Source organism: Tiliqua scincoides, chromosome 2 (genome assembly GCF_035046505.1).
Source record: "Tiliqua scincoides isolate rTilSci1 chromosome 2, rTilSci1.hap2, whole genome shotgun sequence".
NCBI lineage: Eukaryota > Metazoa > Chordata > Lepidosauria > Squamata > Scincidae > Tiliqua > Tiliqua scincoides.
In genome coordinates, this window is record NC_089822.1 from 230,580,798 (window position 1) to 230,598,517 (window position 17,720).

General features: G+C 44.3%; 1 protein-coding gene across 1 annotated transcript in view; it reads right to left on the reverse strand.

The window, feature by feature from the left end:
* The window catches only part of ARL8B (ADP ribosylation factor like GTPase 8B), a 34,105-nt gene extending 18,071 nt beyond the window's left edge, over nt 1–16,034 (reverse strand). The window contains exon 1 of the mRNA XM_066616704.1: nt 15,807–16,034. Coding sequence (XP_066472801.1) covers nt 15,807–15,929 — 123 coding nt within the window. The 5' untranslated portion in view covers nt 15,930–16,034. The remainder of the gene's footprint in view (nt 1–15,806) is intronic.
* Between the last annotated feature and the right edge of the window lie 1,686 nt (nt 16,035–17,720).

Consider the following 17,720-nt stretch of genomic DNA (forward strand, 5'->3'; position numbering starts at 1 on the left):
CAGACACTCCCTGACTTGTGTAGTTTTGAGTTTACATATAGTCTGGGCTGTGCAAGAGGCTCCACCTGTGCTCCAATCCTCAGAGCACAGTGATCTCGCCCCTTCTTCTGTACAGGCTCACAAATGGAAGAGGAACCACAGAGCACACTGGGAATGATTCCAGCTTACAGAGCAAAGTGAGTGACTAGCATTACAGAGTGACAAGCATAGGTAGAACCCCTTGTACTCAGGCTGATTGTTTAGTCTTCACTTCAGCGTTAAGTCCTAGCACTTATCTGTTTATGTACTCTAGAGCAAAAAAAAAAAGTGGGACTCTGACATGTTCTTAAATACCCTAGCACATTATCTGAAACTTTATCCTACAAGACATTCCTTGAAACATGCATCGAAAAGAAGTTTTACTTCATTCAGAACATTCAAGATGATAAAGGCCATCTTGAGGGCCCTTAAGTGGGGTGGAAAGGCAGGGTCTCTCTCTCTCTCTCTCTCTAACTAACTAACTGTTACAGCGCCAAAACAAGGAGTGAAGCTGTTTTTGAAACAAGTTGTGAAATAACTAGTATCCCAACTCTGGAACCAGAAGTTTGTTCCAACACAACAAGCAATAATGAAAATCTGCAATATTCTGAACTTAAACAGAAGTTTCTGAAGTAGCAGGGTCTGGTCAGGCACTATTTATAAATTCTACATAGGCAGCAGTGTCTAACAATGGCAGTTTTCCAACAGACAATCTCAACATTAAATGTTTCCTAGTAATTAAAATGCAAGTATAGTGACCTCTATAGAAATAGGAAAGGCTACATCACAGAACATTACATATCTGAATTGTGGTTCTCAAACTTTTGAGTACCAGGACCCACTTTTTAGAATGATAATATGTTGGAACCCACCACAAGTGATGTCATTAACCTGGAAGTGATGTCATGGCTGGAAGTGACATGATCAAGCAGGAAAATTTTTAACACCCCCATATGACAAAAATGAAACCAAGTAAGAAAAATATATAATAAGTACAGTATAAGTTTAAAAATTCATTTAAAATAAAGAGGATCCTAACTCTCCCTTGCAGTTGCTGATCTGTTTTAAAAAATTCCCTAACAATCCAAAGGCTGCAGTCCAAGCCACACTTACTTGGGAGTAAGCCCCATTGTCCATCAAGGCTAAAAGCATATATACAGTAGCCTGTTATAAGTACAGATCCGTAACACTTCCCCAAATGCAGTCTCATACCATGATAGCATTTAGCCTAATATATTAAAAACTGTAAAACAGTTTCTCAAAGCAGTGGGTAATGACCCACCATAGGAAGAGAAAACTGGCTATTCCCCATTAAGGGTAGTGGCCCAGAACAGGTGCCCTAACAGCAGCACAGTGATCATGGCACTGCAGGGACCCACGGATATGTAGACATGCAGTGAACTCTGATGCAATTGCAATTGGAGCTCCGAGGAGCACTGCTGCAGAGGAGATGCTTGCAGAGGGAGCTGCAAGCCTCCAGGGGGCTTCCCGACACCCCCCCCCCCGTATGTTTACATACCCCTGGGTCCCTATGGCACCGCAATCACTGTGGCACTGTCCCCGACCACAAGACTTACTTCTGAGTAAACCTTATAGGACTTCATTACAAGTTAGTAAGAAGGGCTTTTTTAATGCATAGGGCCATTTTTGTAAATGCTCCGACATTCAACAAATTTTTAAAAATCAGCAAAATTACACAATTACACCACTTCCTGCTTGCTCCCAGGTTTCAAAGCAGTTCATAAAGTCAGCAAGTTCCATCACTTGACTGTGACATGTCAGAGCAATGGCACAAACTGTCGCTATGTGCTACTCCACCTCCCCCCAAAGTCACCCTAACCTGCTTTCACCACATTAGCCGTCTCGATCTGCTCCAAATTCTGCCATACACCAAACTGCTTTAAGATAGCCATCTATACTGTAGTTCACAAACTGCAGTCACATCCAAAAAGATGGGGAAGTGAAATAGAATAAAATGTGAAAGCTCAAGCACATTCTGTTGAGAGGCAGTTTGGCACCAAGCCTAAGTGACTGGAATTAGGCTTTCACTGATAAAATTAGGTGGTGAGCTTCACCCCTCAAGCTCACTGGTAATTTGTCAGTGTGGTCATGTGTCCTTCAGCTGGGAGCACAAGCAGTATGGCTGCTGAGCAACACATGCCGCCGACAGAGTCACAGCTATGCCAACAAGTGACATCTGCCGACTAAGATAAACAAACCAGTGTTTGTTTTCAGCACTCAAGAAAGCTACACCACATAAACATCTTATACTTTATAAAAGCCTAGGCACACATCAACCCTCACGAAAAGTAAACAAGGCTATTCTACAGTCAAGTTGTACGATCCTTCACTGTAGGCTGAAGTCACTGGGACAAGCCTGAACTTTTACATGCTTTTTTCTTTTGACCCCTTCACACTCCAGAAAGCACTTAAGATGAAGCATATCATTAAAAGGATATAGAGCAAGTTTCCCAACTTAAAACCCCACGACTGGGCTCCCACATTCTGTATTAACTGGCTTGTAAACAGTGCAACAAGTGCAAGAGATTCACAACTAATCTTTTAAGAGTAACAATAGCAGACTATGGCTAAACATGTTGCACAGAGTTTACAATATTCCTGGGTCAATGCCTCTGCTGATTGGCTTCCTGTGAATTGGGGACTATGCTTTGTGCCATGCTCTGTTTAACTTGGTGTATTTGCATTGCTAATTTTATACTTTATTAATAGGGGAATGTTTCTATTGAACTAATTCTCAAACTTTTCAGAACGGAAAACCACCTTACCCTTTGTGGTGGGTCAATGTGGCGCTGCTGATAGTGTTGTCAAGCCTTAATGGGAGTCCCTGGAGGGACTCCTCTGGGTTGTGCCAGGCCTGTGACCCACTCTATTGGGCTCCATGGACTTCCAAATGGCCTGCAGAAGTGTCTGGAAACAACTTCTGGCAAAACTGGAAGTTGTGTTCACAAACCACCTATGGAGGCCAACAGAGTGGGTTGTAGGCACAGCACAACCCAGAAGAGACATCTGGGGCCTCCCATTAAGGCTTGGCAACACTACCAGGAGTTTGCGTCACGCCCTCTGTATAAGTGCTTGCAATCCACCCATGAGTGTACTCAAAAAATGGATCACTGCTTCTGTTGCATTTACTACTGTTTGTGTTCTTATATTCTGTAAGCCACCTTGGGTGCCCTAATGTACAGGTGAAAGATGGGATAAAAGTCAATAAAAGGAGAGAGGAGAAACGAAAGAGAACAGAGAAAGGTGTTCACACACAAGTTTTGCCACTCTTGCCTTCCACACAACCCTTCCTAACCACACACAGGTACAGGAGTGCATGGAGAAGCAAGTCATTTTAAAAGCATTTCAGGGCAAGTCATTGAGAGATCGTTATCTGCAGATGTTTGCTAGCTAAATGCAATTAGAGGTACAATATCCAGCACTTTCTGTTTAATTCAAGGTGTGCAGGAGATACACATCAACACATGCATTTGGGAATATGTGCCTGCCTGGACAGTAAAGGGCCAGAAAGTAATGTGGTTATTTTACAAGACTGTTGGCAAGAGAATACTTTTCCACAAATCATGTAACCACCCCCCCCCCATTAATGTAATGATTGGAGCCCCAACCTTGGAAACAATCCAACAGCCCTCCAACTAGTTACAACACCCTCAACTATTTTATTTACCACATTTTGATACTGCCCTTCCTCCAAAGAGCTCAGGGCAGTGTACACAGCTACTCCCCTCCATTTGTTCTCACAACAACCCTGTGAGGTAGGTGAGGCTGAGAGTAAGTGACTGGCCCAAAGTCACCCAGGAAGCTTCATGCCTGAGGGGGGATTTGAACCTGGATCTTCTAGGTCTAAGACCACCTCCCAAACCACCACACCACATGGCTCTCACCGTAGCCAACTAGGCAGGTCAACAAAGGCAGAACTCAGCAGTGGTCCTGAATTGGCAATTAAGGACCTCCACTGGATTCCATGGGGCAAAAATCAGTAAAAAAAACCCTTGGCATTAGAGCCTCTTAATCCTCATTCTTCTTTTGCCCATTGCATCCTATCTTGATTTTGGGTTACTGAGCATTAACCTGCTAGTGTTGCATTAAGCCCACCCAAGAACCACTGTGTCAGCATTCAAAATCAACACTTCCTTTCATGACTTCTCTCTCCCTGAACACTACCAAAGCTGCTGAAACCTTTATGGGTTGACCAGCCAACCTTTAGGGCAGCTGCTTTAACCAACACATAATTAATTTGTGGAATTCCTTGCCACAAGGAGGTTGTGATGGCATCTGGCCTAGAAGCCTTTAAAATGGGATTGTGCAGATTTAGGGAAGAAAAATACAACAGAAAAATCATCACATGTTACAAGCCATGATGCCTAAACGCAATCTGTTTGCAGGAGAAAAACCAGAAAAGCAGGTCTCCCTTTCATGATGAATGGGAAAAAGCATCACTACTACATTGGTAACTGCCACACACACACACCCCTCATCCAACAAATATAGTTGCTACTTTAACAGCTGTCACCTCCAGAAACTAAGCTGGAAGAACCCAGTTGCAAAGTACAAGTAGTGTCCAAATTAGCCTCATGGTTTTTACAGTTTGTACAAGGTCTTTGCAGTTAGCAAACTATTTGAAATTCAGAAGACCTCGCAGAAAGAATATATTTGCAGTTGAAATGGTTCCTTCTACACATATTACCAGAGATTTCAAATACTAACTCAACGCTTGATATCCTAAATCAGGGGTGCCCAAACCCCGGCCCTGGGGCCACATGCGGCCCTCAAGGCCTTTCAATGCAGCCATCAGGGAGCCCCCAGTCTCCAATGAGCCTCTGGCGCTCCGGAGATTTGTTGGAACCCGCACTTGCCCGATGCAACTGCTCTCAGTGTGAGGTTGACTGTTTGACCTCTCGCTTGAGCTGTGGGATGAGGGCTTCCTCCACTGCTTGCTTTTTCATGTCTGTGATGCAGTAGCGGCAGCAAAGGAAAGGCTGGCCTTGCTTTGTGCAAGGCCTTTTATAGGCCTTGAGCTATTGCAAGACCTTCATTCATTCATATAAGTTCATCTTTAATATATTCATTTATGTAAACTTATGTAAATTTATTCAAATTTTTAAATGTTAATTAATTCTTTCTTTTCCCGGCCCCCGACACAGTGTCAGAGAGTTGATGTGGCCCTCCTGCCAAAAACTTTGGACACCCCTGTCCTAAACTGATAGAAATCTCAGTTACAAGAGATACTGATGGGCCTTGCAGATGGTTAGGATTCAAAATGGTTCAGAGGATATGCTGTTCTGCCTCTACAAGGAAGCAGTTGTGCCAGTTCTTCTGACAAGTAGCTTCAATAAGACTGATCCCTAAAACCACTACAAATTCTAGCAGTTGCTCAACCCAGCCCTTCATTTTTGCCACACCTGAATGAAACATAGTAGGAACGATTTCACCAGGTATGAATTGCAGTATAGTGCTTATGTCCTCATTGTATAGTACTTCACTAAAACTTTGTTAATCTAGGAATTATTAACCAAAAAAACATTCATTGTGTTTAATGATGGGCAGAGATCATCAGGGATCCTCAGTTTTTGGTTTCAGCAATGTATGTACCCTACTGGCAGAGTAGCAACTACATTATCCCTGGGGGCTGGGGATAAGAATAGGCCCTCAGTTTGGCTGTACTTGTCGTAAGAGGCGACTAAACAGCCACCGGGTAGATGGGACTCGTCAGCCTGGGAAGGCAGCTCATCTGAGAGAAGGAAAACTCTGATCCCAAACCTTCACTGCCTTGTGGCTACATCCAGTTATGGAAAAGGCTTCAGGAGTCAACCTCGAGGCAAAATCCGGAGCCGGAGTCCCTGAGGCAGTTCATGGCTGAACACAGTCACGTTCTGGCAACTCCTGCGACGTCGCTGGAACCAACCGTATTGGCCTCTGCCTTTCCATTGGACCATTTCAGCGACGTGGAGAGGGAGGATTTGCTGCATGGCTAACAGCCTATCCTCCATACCTACTTTACCCAGGCTTCGCGCACTGGAAAGGACACTCTGTTCCAGAACCACCATTCAGAGCGTGACACCATAGTCTTCCGAGACTGAAAGATGCCAACAGCTGGCAGAGAGTTACAAAGGCAAATCAAATAAGTCTTCCTACATATGCAGATCAGCTGGCATACATCTCAACCTGAATAAGAATGTGACCAAAGAATTAGATACTTATGGGCAGATACCAGATTTGAATCCACTACTGTAGATATTTAACTCTGGCTCAGATCCTCATGTAGCTGGGTGATTGAAATTCCAACATAATATGCCAGGAGTTGAAGTCACAAGTTTGGTTTTTCTCCCCACAGAAGCCAAAGTGCTACAAATATAATAAAATATCCAAGCAGATGAATGCAGACAGTATGTTGCAAGTTCACTTTAGCTTAATATGTAGTAAAGTACATATTAGTTTGGTTACTGCTTTTCCTTCCAGTTTCATCACTTATGATACAGAACAGATGTCTTGTTCCAAGCTTTGTTACTTCCCTTGTCATTTCTACAACTATACCTGTTTGCATCCAGCATAATTTATGCAGCATAAAGCCATCTGCAGACTACAGCAGGGAGTTCACACAAGAATTATACAATGTTATTGCATTGTTATTGCAACCAGGCGAGGTTGCCAATTCATCACACATTAGGATATCCAATTCTGGGACTGGGCCCTGATTTAAGCAGCCAAATGTATGAGCCAGCAGCACATTAGCCCAGGGCTAAGTACCACCTGTAGCCCATCAACTACTGCTAATGATAGTCAATAAAGCTAGAGTCAACACAGCTCTTTACTCTTCATCCCATTTCAAACACATTTTAATGGTTGATCATACAGATGCATTTTAAGGAAACAGAGACCAAGAACTTCTTAAAGCCAAGCTCTTTGCTTAGCAATACAAAATGATTTCAGCCATCTCATATATTGTCAGGTTGGATGGATCAGGAAATACCTTGCAATAGAATCTAGCCTTCATCTTGATTAGATCATCTTTCATGAGTCATACTATTCTTATATCTGTACGAAAAACAAGCCATGATCCATTGCAGCTGATAAATGGGTATGGGTAAGGGCCTAATCCAGCAATTACAATGTTTTTCATCTCATGGCACACTGACCATCTCTATGGTCTTAGTCTCTTGTAATTTCACTTCTGCCTTCCAGATTCAGTAGCTGTTGTTTCTAGGGTTACTGCACTCACAAATTGTCTGTTCCTCCTCCTCTATCATACAATTCATACAGTATGTCATACATACATACAGAGGGACATACAATTTGTGACTACAGACAGTTGCCCTAGAAACAGAGCTGCAGAACCCAGAAGAGTTTTGCAGCAATTTTCAATTGCTATGCTTCAAACTCCTGTGGCACACCTGCAAACCATTTGTGGCATAGCAAGTGAAAATTGCTGGCCTAATCTATGCAGTGAAAAGTTTAGGAATCTGAACAGTAGAGCAGGCAAGCTATTAGCTCATAGGAACTTGTACTCTGAGAGATGGGCTAAGAGCTAATCCTTTATACCAAGGCGGAAACCAGCACTTTATTTAAAAAGAGCAGAAAAGCCTTATCAGTTGCAACCACTGCTTGATAAGAAATGCCATCATTGCTAAACTATAGTCCAATCAACAATAGAACAAACTACTAACCTACAAAGCTCTTTTTATTTTGCCCAGAAAGGGGTTTGAAAGCATATCAGATTTAATAGCTTTCACTGAGATAAGTCTACAGATATGCTAAAATTTAACTAAGCAATAAGCAAACACATTGCACAACCAACCCACCCTTCCCTTTCCAGTTTATATTTCTACTATCAACAGACTGAAAGAAACCGCCACTACACATATGAAAACTTGCCGAACCAACACAACTTTCACAAATGACAACATACAGAAAGCCCAAAATGTCTTCAAAAAAAAAAAAGCAACAAAAGTCAAAATTGTTCATCTTGGGAAGTGCTATTTCTTTACCAGAGTTTAAAAAATGAATACAGGAAACACAAGCTACCAAATTATTTGTTTAGCATCTGAAAACCAACCAGACCAGTCTAACAAATTGAAAGCCAAGAACGCACCACTTGCTTTTCTTCTTGTTACTCAATTCACACCATAAAATCATCATACATGATGCACAAGGGGTGGAATTATACTTCTACCAATTATTTCCTTCTCATATTCTGTTAACCAGGGCTTGGAAAAATGTTCAGTCACTGGGTGCCTAGCTTGCTGATGCTGGCTCCTAGGAATTTAGATTTGTCTGTTTTTCACTTCTACGTTTAACGCAACTCTCTGGTTGATGTCATCTCAAGTTTAGGTTGCAGTATATAAACTCTTGCTCAGCAGAGAGAATGTAACCTTTATATTGTAGTGTAGTACAATTTGCAAAAGAATAATAAAATTATCCACTAAGAAGCAGTTTCTAAGACAACCACATCTCCTTCTGGTTATTTGAAATCAATGATAAAATTTAAAATGTGTCTCATTTTCCAACAATAGCGTATTTGTTACATAAAGAGAACTATATATCCCAAGTAGTTACATTTGCTCCTAATTCACCTGAAAGGTCACTTGAACATATCTGCTACTTTGTACAGAATCAAGAAACACAGTTCCCCCTTTCCAGCACAAAAGATGTGAATGTGCTTACTCAACAGATCCAAGTCGTGGTTGGACTCCACTCTGAGTCAAACAGACTCCTTTATGGTATCTACTCATCTCCTGGGCCTCTGTTAAACCCAGTTATACAACTATATTCTATAACTCAAATTTCATTTTTGGACTGATGTCATCCCATCACAAAACCCATCCAACAGCTTTCCTGGATATGTTCTCTACTGCAGGATGTCTGAAGCGTCAATCTTCCCTGCAAAAGTGGACAGTGTTGTCTGTTCCTTGTATTTAATTATGTGATTTTGCTTTTCATAATACAAGATCATTAAATACAGAGTTACCAAAAGAGAACAGAGCAAGAAACTAGTATACAGCCATGTGAAAACACAGCCTCTGTTTTGCCACTGTAATTCAATAGCCATTTAGAAAAAAATAAAAGACAGCAGATGTGCTCTACCAGGCTTGAAGAGGGCCATGCACCTCATTCAAAGCATCAAAAAGGGGAATGCACAAAAAGCTGTATGACTCCCACATGATCTTACCATTTAGTGAGTTTAGTCTAAAAATTATATACTCAAACCAAGCCCTTGAGTGCACCTATAAAAAAAGGTGAAACACGACCAATTACACAATCAACTTAAACACATGTTTCACTAGCCCTGTTCTCTCAGGTGTTTTGTTCTTTGAATTATTGGCTTTCCAAATTAAGCAAGGACCAGTCAGTCTTGCATGGTCTATTTTCATTCTTATAGTCCAATCCATTAGGTAATCCACCAGACAATGCTTTAAGCCAGTGTCTGCCAAACCACAGCCCACAGACCAGATCCAGTGTGACACTGAATCTCTCCCCATTGTGATCAGTACTTACCGTTCCACAGTATTGCTCACAAGAAGCCCTTCCATCTTCGTCACGCAACCATCTGGGCAGTTGCAGAAATCTGGGTACAAAGCTTGCTGGGACAGTGGGTTGCAGACACGACTGCCCAGAGCCTCACAATACCTTTTAGGTATTAAAAATGACACTTCTGATTTTACAAAAGAAACAAGAAGTCAGTTTTTTTTTACTGTAAGACTCATTCTGAGCCTGGCAGAAGCCGCGGACGGATGTGCATAGCCTGTGCTGGGCTCAGATGACCCAACAAAGGCGCAGGGAGGAGCTCCCCTTGCCTCCAGAGGTTGGTGGCAGTCCCTGGCATTTGTAGTTTAAGTAAACCACAGGGGGTTCCGGAATGGAACCCCCGCAGATACCAGGACACGCATACTTCTAACAACTTTATTTTTCCAGGTTCTTTGAGAGCATCGGTATATCCCACCACTAGATTCTGTTCTCTCTACTGACTTAGTTTACACTGTAAATGTATATCTTAGCTTCTATTTGTTATATATCTATAGTTTTATAAATAGTTAAATTAAAAAGAAAAATGTAAAAGAATAAAAGACATGGATTGGGGAAATTCATTGCCACCACCCTTCCACACTCAAGTTCTACAGACTACTTCTTCCTTACCCTTGATTCTAAGAACTGCTGCTGGAAAGTCAACAAAACCCCAAACAGTTTCAGACCTCATGCATAAGATCCCCTCAGAAATTTCCAGTCAGGTTACAGGCAAGCTCTCAGAAGAAGCAAACAGGGAGACCATATCCAAAGGCAAAATTCATTATACTGTATTCAATGGTCTGCCAAGCCAACACAAACCAGGAAGCATTTCCCAGAACTGCAAAGAAGATGAACCATTAGTCTGTAAAATATGTTCTAGCCCTGGTAAATTTGTACAGCAAACTACACCCATTAGCAACAGCAGATGCAGCTGTCACATAAGAACCTAAGAAGAGCCCCACTGGATCAGGCCAAAGGCCCACCTAGTTCAGCTTCCTGTATCTCACAGTGGCCTACCAGATGCCTCAGAGAGCACACAAGATAACATGAGACCTGCATCCTATTGCCCTCCCTTGATATTTCACATCAAAGGTATTTCATGTAGAAAGAAAAGGCTGCTGGTTTACCTAATGTCCAAAGATGGAGACATTTTGAGTTTGATCTCATGGACAATGCTGCACACCCTGATTAAATTCACAGCACACATAACCAGAACAAACCAGGAAAATGTAGCAACTTCTATTTGTTATAGCTATGCAGTCATTTTGAAAAGCCACCAACAAAAACTTTTAAGAGCCAACTTCGGGAGAGATAAGCAAGTTAATAACCAAACTAAGCAACACAAATTCTGCAGTTGGGTCCCATCATGGAAGCATTTTACACCCTATCAAAACAGGTTTCCATTGGCAACTCAGGGCCACCCACCAAGTACTGCTGTATTGGGGGGGGGGGGAGGATACTTTTATTCACCAGGAGACAAAGCGAAACCAATTCACCCAACACTGTTTCTTCTAATGGCACACAAAAGATTCTGAACTATTTCTGAAAAGCTGGTCCCAAACTCATCATAACAACTGATGGAAACACTACTCTATACACAGACATGCACCAAAGCACTGGAAGGGAGGAAAACAGGACAGCCTTCAGCTCAATTACAAGACTGCTTGATGTAGGTAAGTTACCTCTGAACACACTTGAGCTACCCTATCATTTTACTATGCGGCAGGTTAAGATGGGGAGAAGAGACTGCCACTTTAATATACACACGCATGATGAAGTAGGACTTGCAATTCATGCAAGCAACAAAAAATGAAAAAACATTGGCTTAATTGCCAGCTCAGGTTGCAACCTATGCCAATTTGCTTGGGAGTTACACAGTATAACTCACTTGAAATTGCTTTCAAATACATACACAACACCTGTACAACCAAGTTGGCCCTGGGTGACTGTTTTTGCCTGTAAAAAAAGAACGGTACCAAGGCAGGAAAATGAACCCCTTTTCCCTGCCCCAGAAGTAAAGAGAGATTCTTAAGTGTTCATTAGAGGGCCTCTAAAGCCACTTGAGGGAGGAAGACAGATATGGAGGGACCATCAGTAATTTTCTACACAATAGCAATATATACATAGGCTGCTTTACACAGAATGAGAGACCAGGTCCCTGCCCGGAGAGGTTTATAGGGTGACCTTGGCTGCTAGAACTGAACTGGGAAGAGCCGCCTAGTAGGGCTGTAGATTGGAATCTCTCTCTACATCAGCAATTTTCCTCCCTTTCCATCTCAAAGCACACTGACAAGGTGCTAAAACTGTCAAAGCACACCATCAGTTTTTTGTCAACTGACAGGGCACACTACACTGCCAGCAGGGGCACACACCCCCAAACAGCCCTACTAATATGACCATCCCCCAAACTCCCATGGCACACACGAGGGCCACATGTGTACCAGTTGGAAATTGCTGTCCTAGACAGAACAAAGGAAACAGGTGAAGCAAAGGGAAACAGAGGCAGAACTCAGCAGGGGAAGAATGTGATTGGCCTATTTACATAGCAGAGAGGAGTAGGGTGTAGCATCAAAGGTTTCATGAAAAGGGTTTTTAAGAAGGTATATGAAGGATGCAAGAGAGAGACATTGCACAGGTGTTTCAGGAAGCAGTTTAACAATAAAAGGCTGCAAGAAAGAAAAGAAAATTTAAAGAGTGGTCAAGCTGAGAAGCAAAGGTCATGAGCTGGAGTGTAATGTAATATGAAAGCTGGGCAGGGAGAATGTTGATGCAAGGACAAGGAGTTTGTGTTGGATCTGTGGGTGAACAGAAAAACAATGAAGGGATATTCGATGGGTGACATGATTACAGCAGTGACAAAGGTGAGTGAATCAAGATGAACCAGTTGAATGCCAGCAAAGACAAGGTTGCTGTGGTAAAGACAAGCCAGGGCACAACCTACTAAAAAAGGCAGAGAGAAAAGGCCATATTCTTGTGATACTGTAAGGGAGAAGCAGTGCAATTTTTGCAACAGGCTGAATATGAAAAATAATGGAGAAAAACCAAGGCTTCAAGTCTGTTTAACAAACTGGATGACAACTCTGTCAATGGATAGAGAATACAAGGAGAGGGCAGTTTGTTGGAGTTTCTTCTGCATCTTTTTAGATTGTGAGCCCTTTTGTTGACTGGGTATAATTTATTAAACTATGTAAACTGCTTCATGAACTTTTTGTTAAAAAGCAGTATATAAATAACCATTATGAGATTAGTCTTGACCTTAAAAACAAAGCACTAAAACAGAAATGTCAAAATGTCATGCATTTTGAAATGCAGAAATTTCTAGATGGCATCAAAATCCAACACCCAGAGATGACACATAAAGAGAAAACAAGGGGATCAGTAAATCGTATGCTACATTTGTATCCTATTCTTATGCAGGAATTGGTCAGACCCAAACTGGTTGAATTTTACTAACTAAAGCACATGACAACTGCTCCCTCTTTTACCAGCTGGCTTAGAATTGTCTCTTGGAAAACTAGCATGATGTGTCCTCTTACTTCCTCCTTTTCCAGAAAGTTTTTACCTTGATCACCATTCACTACTGTAACTTACTTAAGTACATGTGATTGAAACAGTCTATACTTTTCCTGTTTAGCCCATTCCCTTTCTCCATCATCAGCTTTGTACCAACAGCTAGACTGTAAGCACCTCAGGACAGGTTATACCATATACCAGTGCTTTTCAACCTTTTTCATCCCACAGCACACTGACAAGGTGCTAAAATTGTTAAAGCACACCATCAGTTTTTTTTTTGCCAATTAATAAGACACTGTGCTGCTGGCAAGGGTGGGCATCCCTCAATGTCCCTATTAATAAATTACCCTCCCCCAAATTCCCATGGTACATCTGCAGACCAGTGGCACACTGATTGAAAATTGCAGCTACATACAGTACATAAAAATAACCACCACAGACCCATTCTCCAAGCACTCGGATCTTGCATCATGTGACACAAGCAACATGTCCTATCCTAACTGCCTCCAAAGAGGAACAGGCTCTGGCACATCTCCCAACTGAGGCAAACTGAGGGAAAAACCAGGCCTGGAGGTTCTCTTGCAAAAGGCTACAACCTCAAAGCCTCAGTCAGGATCATAGCTACTGCAAGGCAGGGAGGGGGGAAAAAAAGATACTGACCTTGCCCATCCCAGCCAGTGCATGCTAAGCAATGAGTTTCAGAGACGCTGCCAGGCTGGATTGGGCAGCAGCCTCCTCTCAAAGCTTCTCAAACAGTGTGTGTGAGTGTGTGTTGTTGGCAGCGGGGAGGGGGGGTTGCAAGGATGACAAGCCAAGTGAAGATGCACTTTATTTCAGGCTCAGCCCCACCCATCCCCACCACTCAGGCCCAACTTATACAGACAACAGAATCAAGTAGCAAAATTTTCAGCATCCATCTAAAATGAAGAATTAAACTCTGCTAGTTTAATGAATGCAAGCGGGGGGGGGGGAGCAACTTCAGTGCAGATCATTTATTTCCTGTTAACACTGAGAAGGTTAGAAGTAAAACCCTATAGTGAGCTGGACTGCTACAGTGCCCTATCCCTCTTTCCCACTCTGCTTTTAAGTTTTTTCCTGAACCGGAGCACTCTCAGGACTTCAGGAAAGAAGTTCTAATATTGGACCATTTGTCCCCCACAACTCCTGGCACCTCAAAGAGCCAAAGTAGGCCCTCACTACTGTTTTATTAGCATTAGTGAGACTTAAGCTTCCCTAGGGCAGCACTCAGAGCTGTAATCCAAAATAGGGGAGTTGGGCAAATGCTGCAGGTCTGGATTCTGGTGCATGCATGAAGCTAGGTCTCAGGGCCATGGCAAGAGGAGGAGAAAGCAAGTGGAGAAGCCACACTAGTGAGGGTTACCAAAGGGGGACAGAGTGCCTCTACCTTTAACCCCTGAATAGACAAGGGAATTTAGGTAGATGCAGCTCAAATCACCCAATTACCCTATGAATAAATGACCCTCCCCAAATTCCCATGGCACACCTGTGGACCATCCAAGGTACACCAGTGTGCCATGGCACAGTGCTTGAAAATCACTAGATTACAGATATAGGCACTCCCACTTTGTATCTAGTAACCCCATATATATATGTTCACAGATCCCCTGACAAAGCCATTGGGTGAGACACAGAGGTTGACATTGAGTGGGGTTGTTGTAGGTGCAGCAGAGGAAAACTGGAGGAGCAGCAGCCAGAGAACAGGAGCCTGAAGTTTAGGGCAGTGCTTCTCAACATTTGTTCTCCACTGCACCACTTCACATGATCCACCTATTTGAACCAAAATAACCCACAATAACATCACTGCCAGTTACTTCTGGGTTGGGAGGCCAGATACAACACAACAATCACTGGTAAGAGGATCAGGGCAGACAGGAGGGCTTTTTGAGCACAGAAAAGCATGCTTTGGGGCATGCCTGCTGAGCCTAGCCTCCTACCACTGTCTGTTGTGTCACATTGCCAGGTGGCAGGTGTCCTGCGAGTACCACCAGACACCACCTTGAGTACCACTGGTTGAGAAACTCCGGTCTAGGGTGAGCAGATGCAAAAGGGGACAGAGTTCCTCTACCTTTAACCCTTGTATAGGAATTTTGGCAGGTGCAGGTGCAATGTGGAAGGGAATAAAAGGCTGCCAGAATTCCCTCTTCTGTACAAGGGTTAACTGTGGAGGCACTTAGCCCCACTTTGTGCCTGGTCACCCTGTGCCTGTTGAGTTTCTGCCTGCTGTGGAGGCCCCTGCCAAGGAAAGAAGGTGGCAAGCACCTAGGCACGCATGGGGTGCAGCTGCACTTGCTGAGGGTGGCCAGGTGCAAAAGGGGACTGGGTGCCTCTGCCCTGAAGCCTCATGTAGAAGAGGGAATGGGGGCAGGGGCAGCTTTTTAAGCCTTCCATGTCGCACCTGCCCAATTCCCTCTTCTGTACAAGGGTGTATAACTCTTTGTGCCTGCCCACCCCGTGCCTGGTGGGTTTCTGCCTGCTGTGGAGGCCCCTGCCAAGCAAGCGCCTGAGCACGCAGGGGGTGCAGCGCCGTGCCAGGGAGCTCTGGGCAGGGGTCAGGGCTGAGGGTGCCAGGGGGACTGGTGCCTGCGCCTGGAGCCCTGCACGGGAGAGGGAGCTGGGCAGGGGCAGCCTGGGAGCCCTGCCGCGGCCCCTGCCCATCCCTCCTCCGGGCGGGGCGGGGCGGGGCGCGGCCACCTGGAGAGGCTGCAGGGCAGCCCGGGCCGGGGCGCTCTCACCGCGATGACGTTGACGAAGGTGGTCTTGCCCGAGTACTGCAGCCCGACCAGCGTCAGCTCCATCTCCTCCTTCCAGAACAGCGAGCGGAACCAGTCCAGCAGCCGGGACAGCAGCGCCAGCATGGTGGTGGCAGCGGCGACACCGGGCTCACTCCCTCCTCGCAGCTGCACCTCGGCCGACTCCGCTCGCAGCAGCAGCAGCAGCAGCAGCCGCCCCGGTCATATGACGCTCTCTCGCCGCCGGGCCAGAGCGGCCCGCCGCCCGGGAGGCCCGGCCGCACAGCGCCCTCCGCCGGCCACGCGCCGCGTGGCGCGCCCGGAGGACCGAGGGAAGGCCGCGGTGGCCGGGCGGGGAGTCGCTCCCAGCGCTGCGCCTGGCCTGTGCGCACGCGGTCGCCCTGCACCTCTCCTCTGTGTCTCATCCAGTCTGCCTCACACTGTGGGTCAGGACCCACTAGGTGGATCGTGAGCCCATGTCAGGTGGGTCCCCACTCACTGCAATATTTTGTTTGTAATATATTACACTTAATGCTCCCATGGCATGTGGCTGCATTTGGGGAACTGTTACACACCTGTCCTTTTAACAGGCAACTGTGTTTCTCAAACAGTGGGTCACAAGCCCATTTCAGGTGGGTCCCCATTCTTTGCCATATTTAATTTGTAGTATGAGCTAGGATGGAGCAATGAGACAGACTTGACGAAGGTTGTCTTGCCCAAGTACTGGAGCCCCACCAGTGTCTGGTTGGTGACTACATTTGGGGAAATATTACAGCTGTGTACTTTTAACAGGCTACTATGTATATACTTTTAACAATGATAGTAAATAGGACTTTCTCTTGGGTAAGATTTCAGCCTAGGATTGTTAACAATTGTCCTGCTTGATGATGTCACTTCCAGCCATGACATCACATGGTGGGTTCTGACACATTCTCATTCTAGAAAATGGGTCCCAATGCTAAAAGTTTTGAGAACTGCTGATCTAATCTAAGCCATCATCATCAAACCTTGTGGTGGGAAATCCCACGCATTAATTATGTTTGGTGTGGAGAAATCATTTTCCTTGCCTGTCCTGAATCTCCTGTCAATCAACCTCATGGGATGATTCCAACTGCTAGAACACTGGTTCCCTACCTGTGGTCTGGCCCATGAGCAGTGGTCCATGAGATCTCAGAAAAAAAGATCACCTTTGATCACTTCAAGTTTCTCACCAAACAAGCTCTCTGGTACCCCAGAGGCTACCAGAGAGGGTGGAGAACAGACTATAGCCATCAATGAAGCATCTGCTGCAGCTGTGAGCAGTCCATTGTCTGCCATCTCTAGTCTATGGGGAGGCACGCTACCACATTGGAAGTCCATGGGGGGCACTCTTTTGGCAGATGCTTCCCCACGGGCCACTAGAGAGAGCAGAGAACAGACCATCTGCAGCCACAACTTTTCCAGCTCTATGATATTGTTTTTGAAATGTAGTGCCAGGACTGGACAGACAATTCCAAACGAGGTCACATTACAGTTTTGTATAAGGACAGTATGTGACTGGCCACTATATTTTCAGTTTCTTTCCTAAAGATTCTTGGCACTGAATTTGCATTTTTCAGCACTACTACATATGTATAACATGAACATACAGAGAAAATCTGTTGCATACACAAGGACTGTGCATGGCAGAACTTAATGGAAAGCCATGAAAAGGAGAGGCCATAAGTTATCATTTTTATTAATATTAATATATTTATATACAGCTATTCAGCAAAAGGAGTTCACAAAACAGTTTACATAGTAAAATAAATCAAATGCTTCCCTGTTCCCAAAGGGCAAACCCCAGTGGAAAAGACACCATGCTGGGGTGTAGTTGCTCTCCCCTGGATTATATGAGAGCACCAATTTAAAAGGTGAATCTTTGTCCAGTTAGTAGGG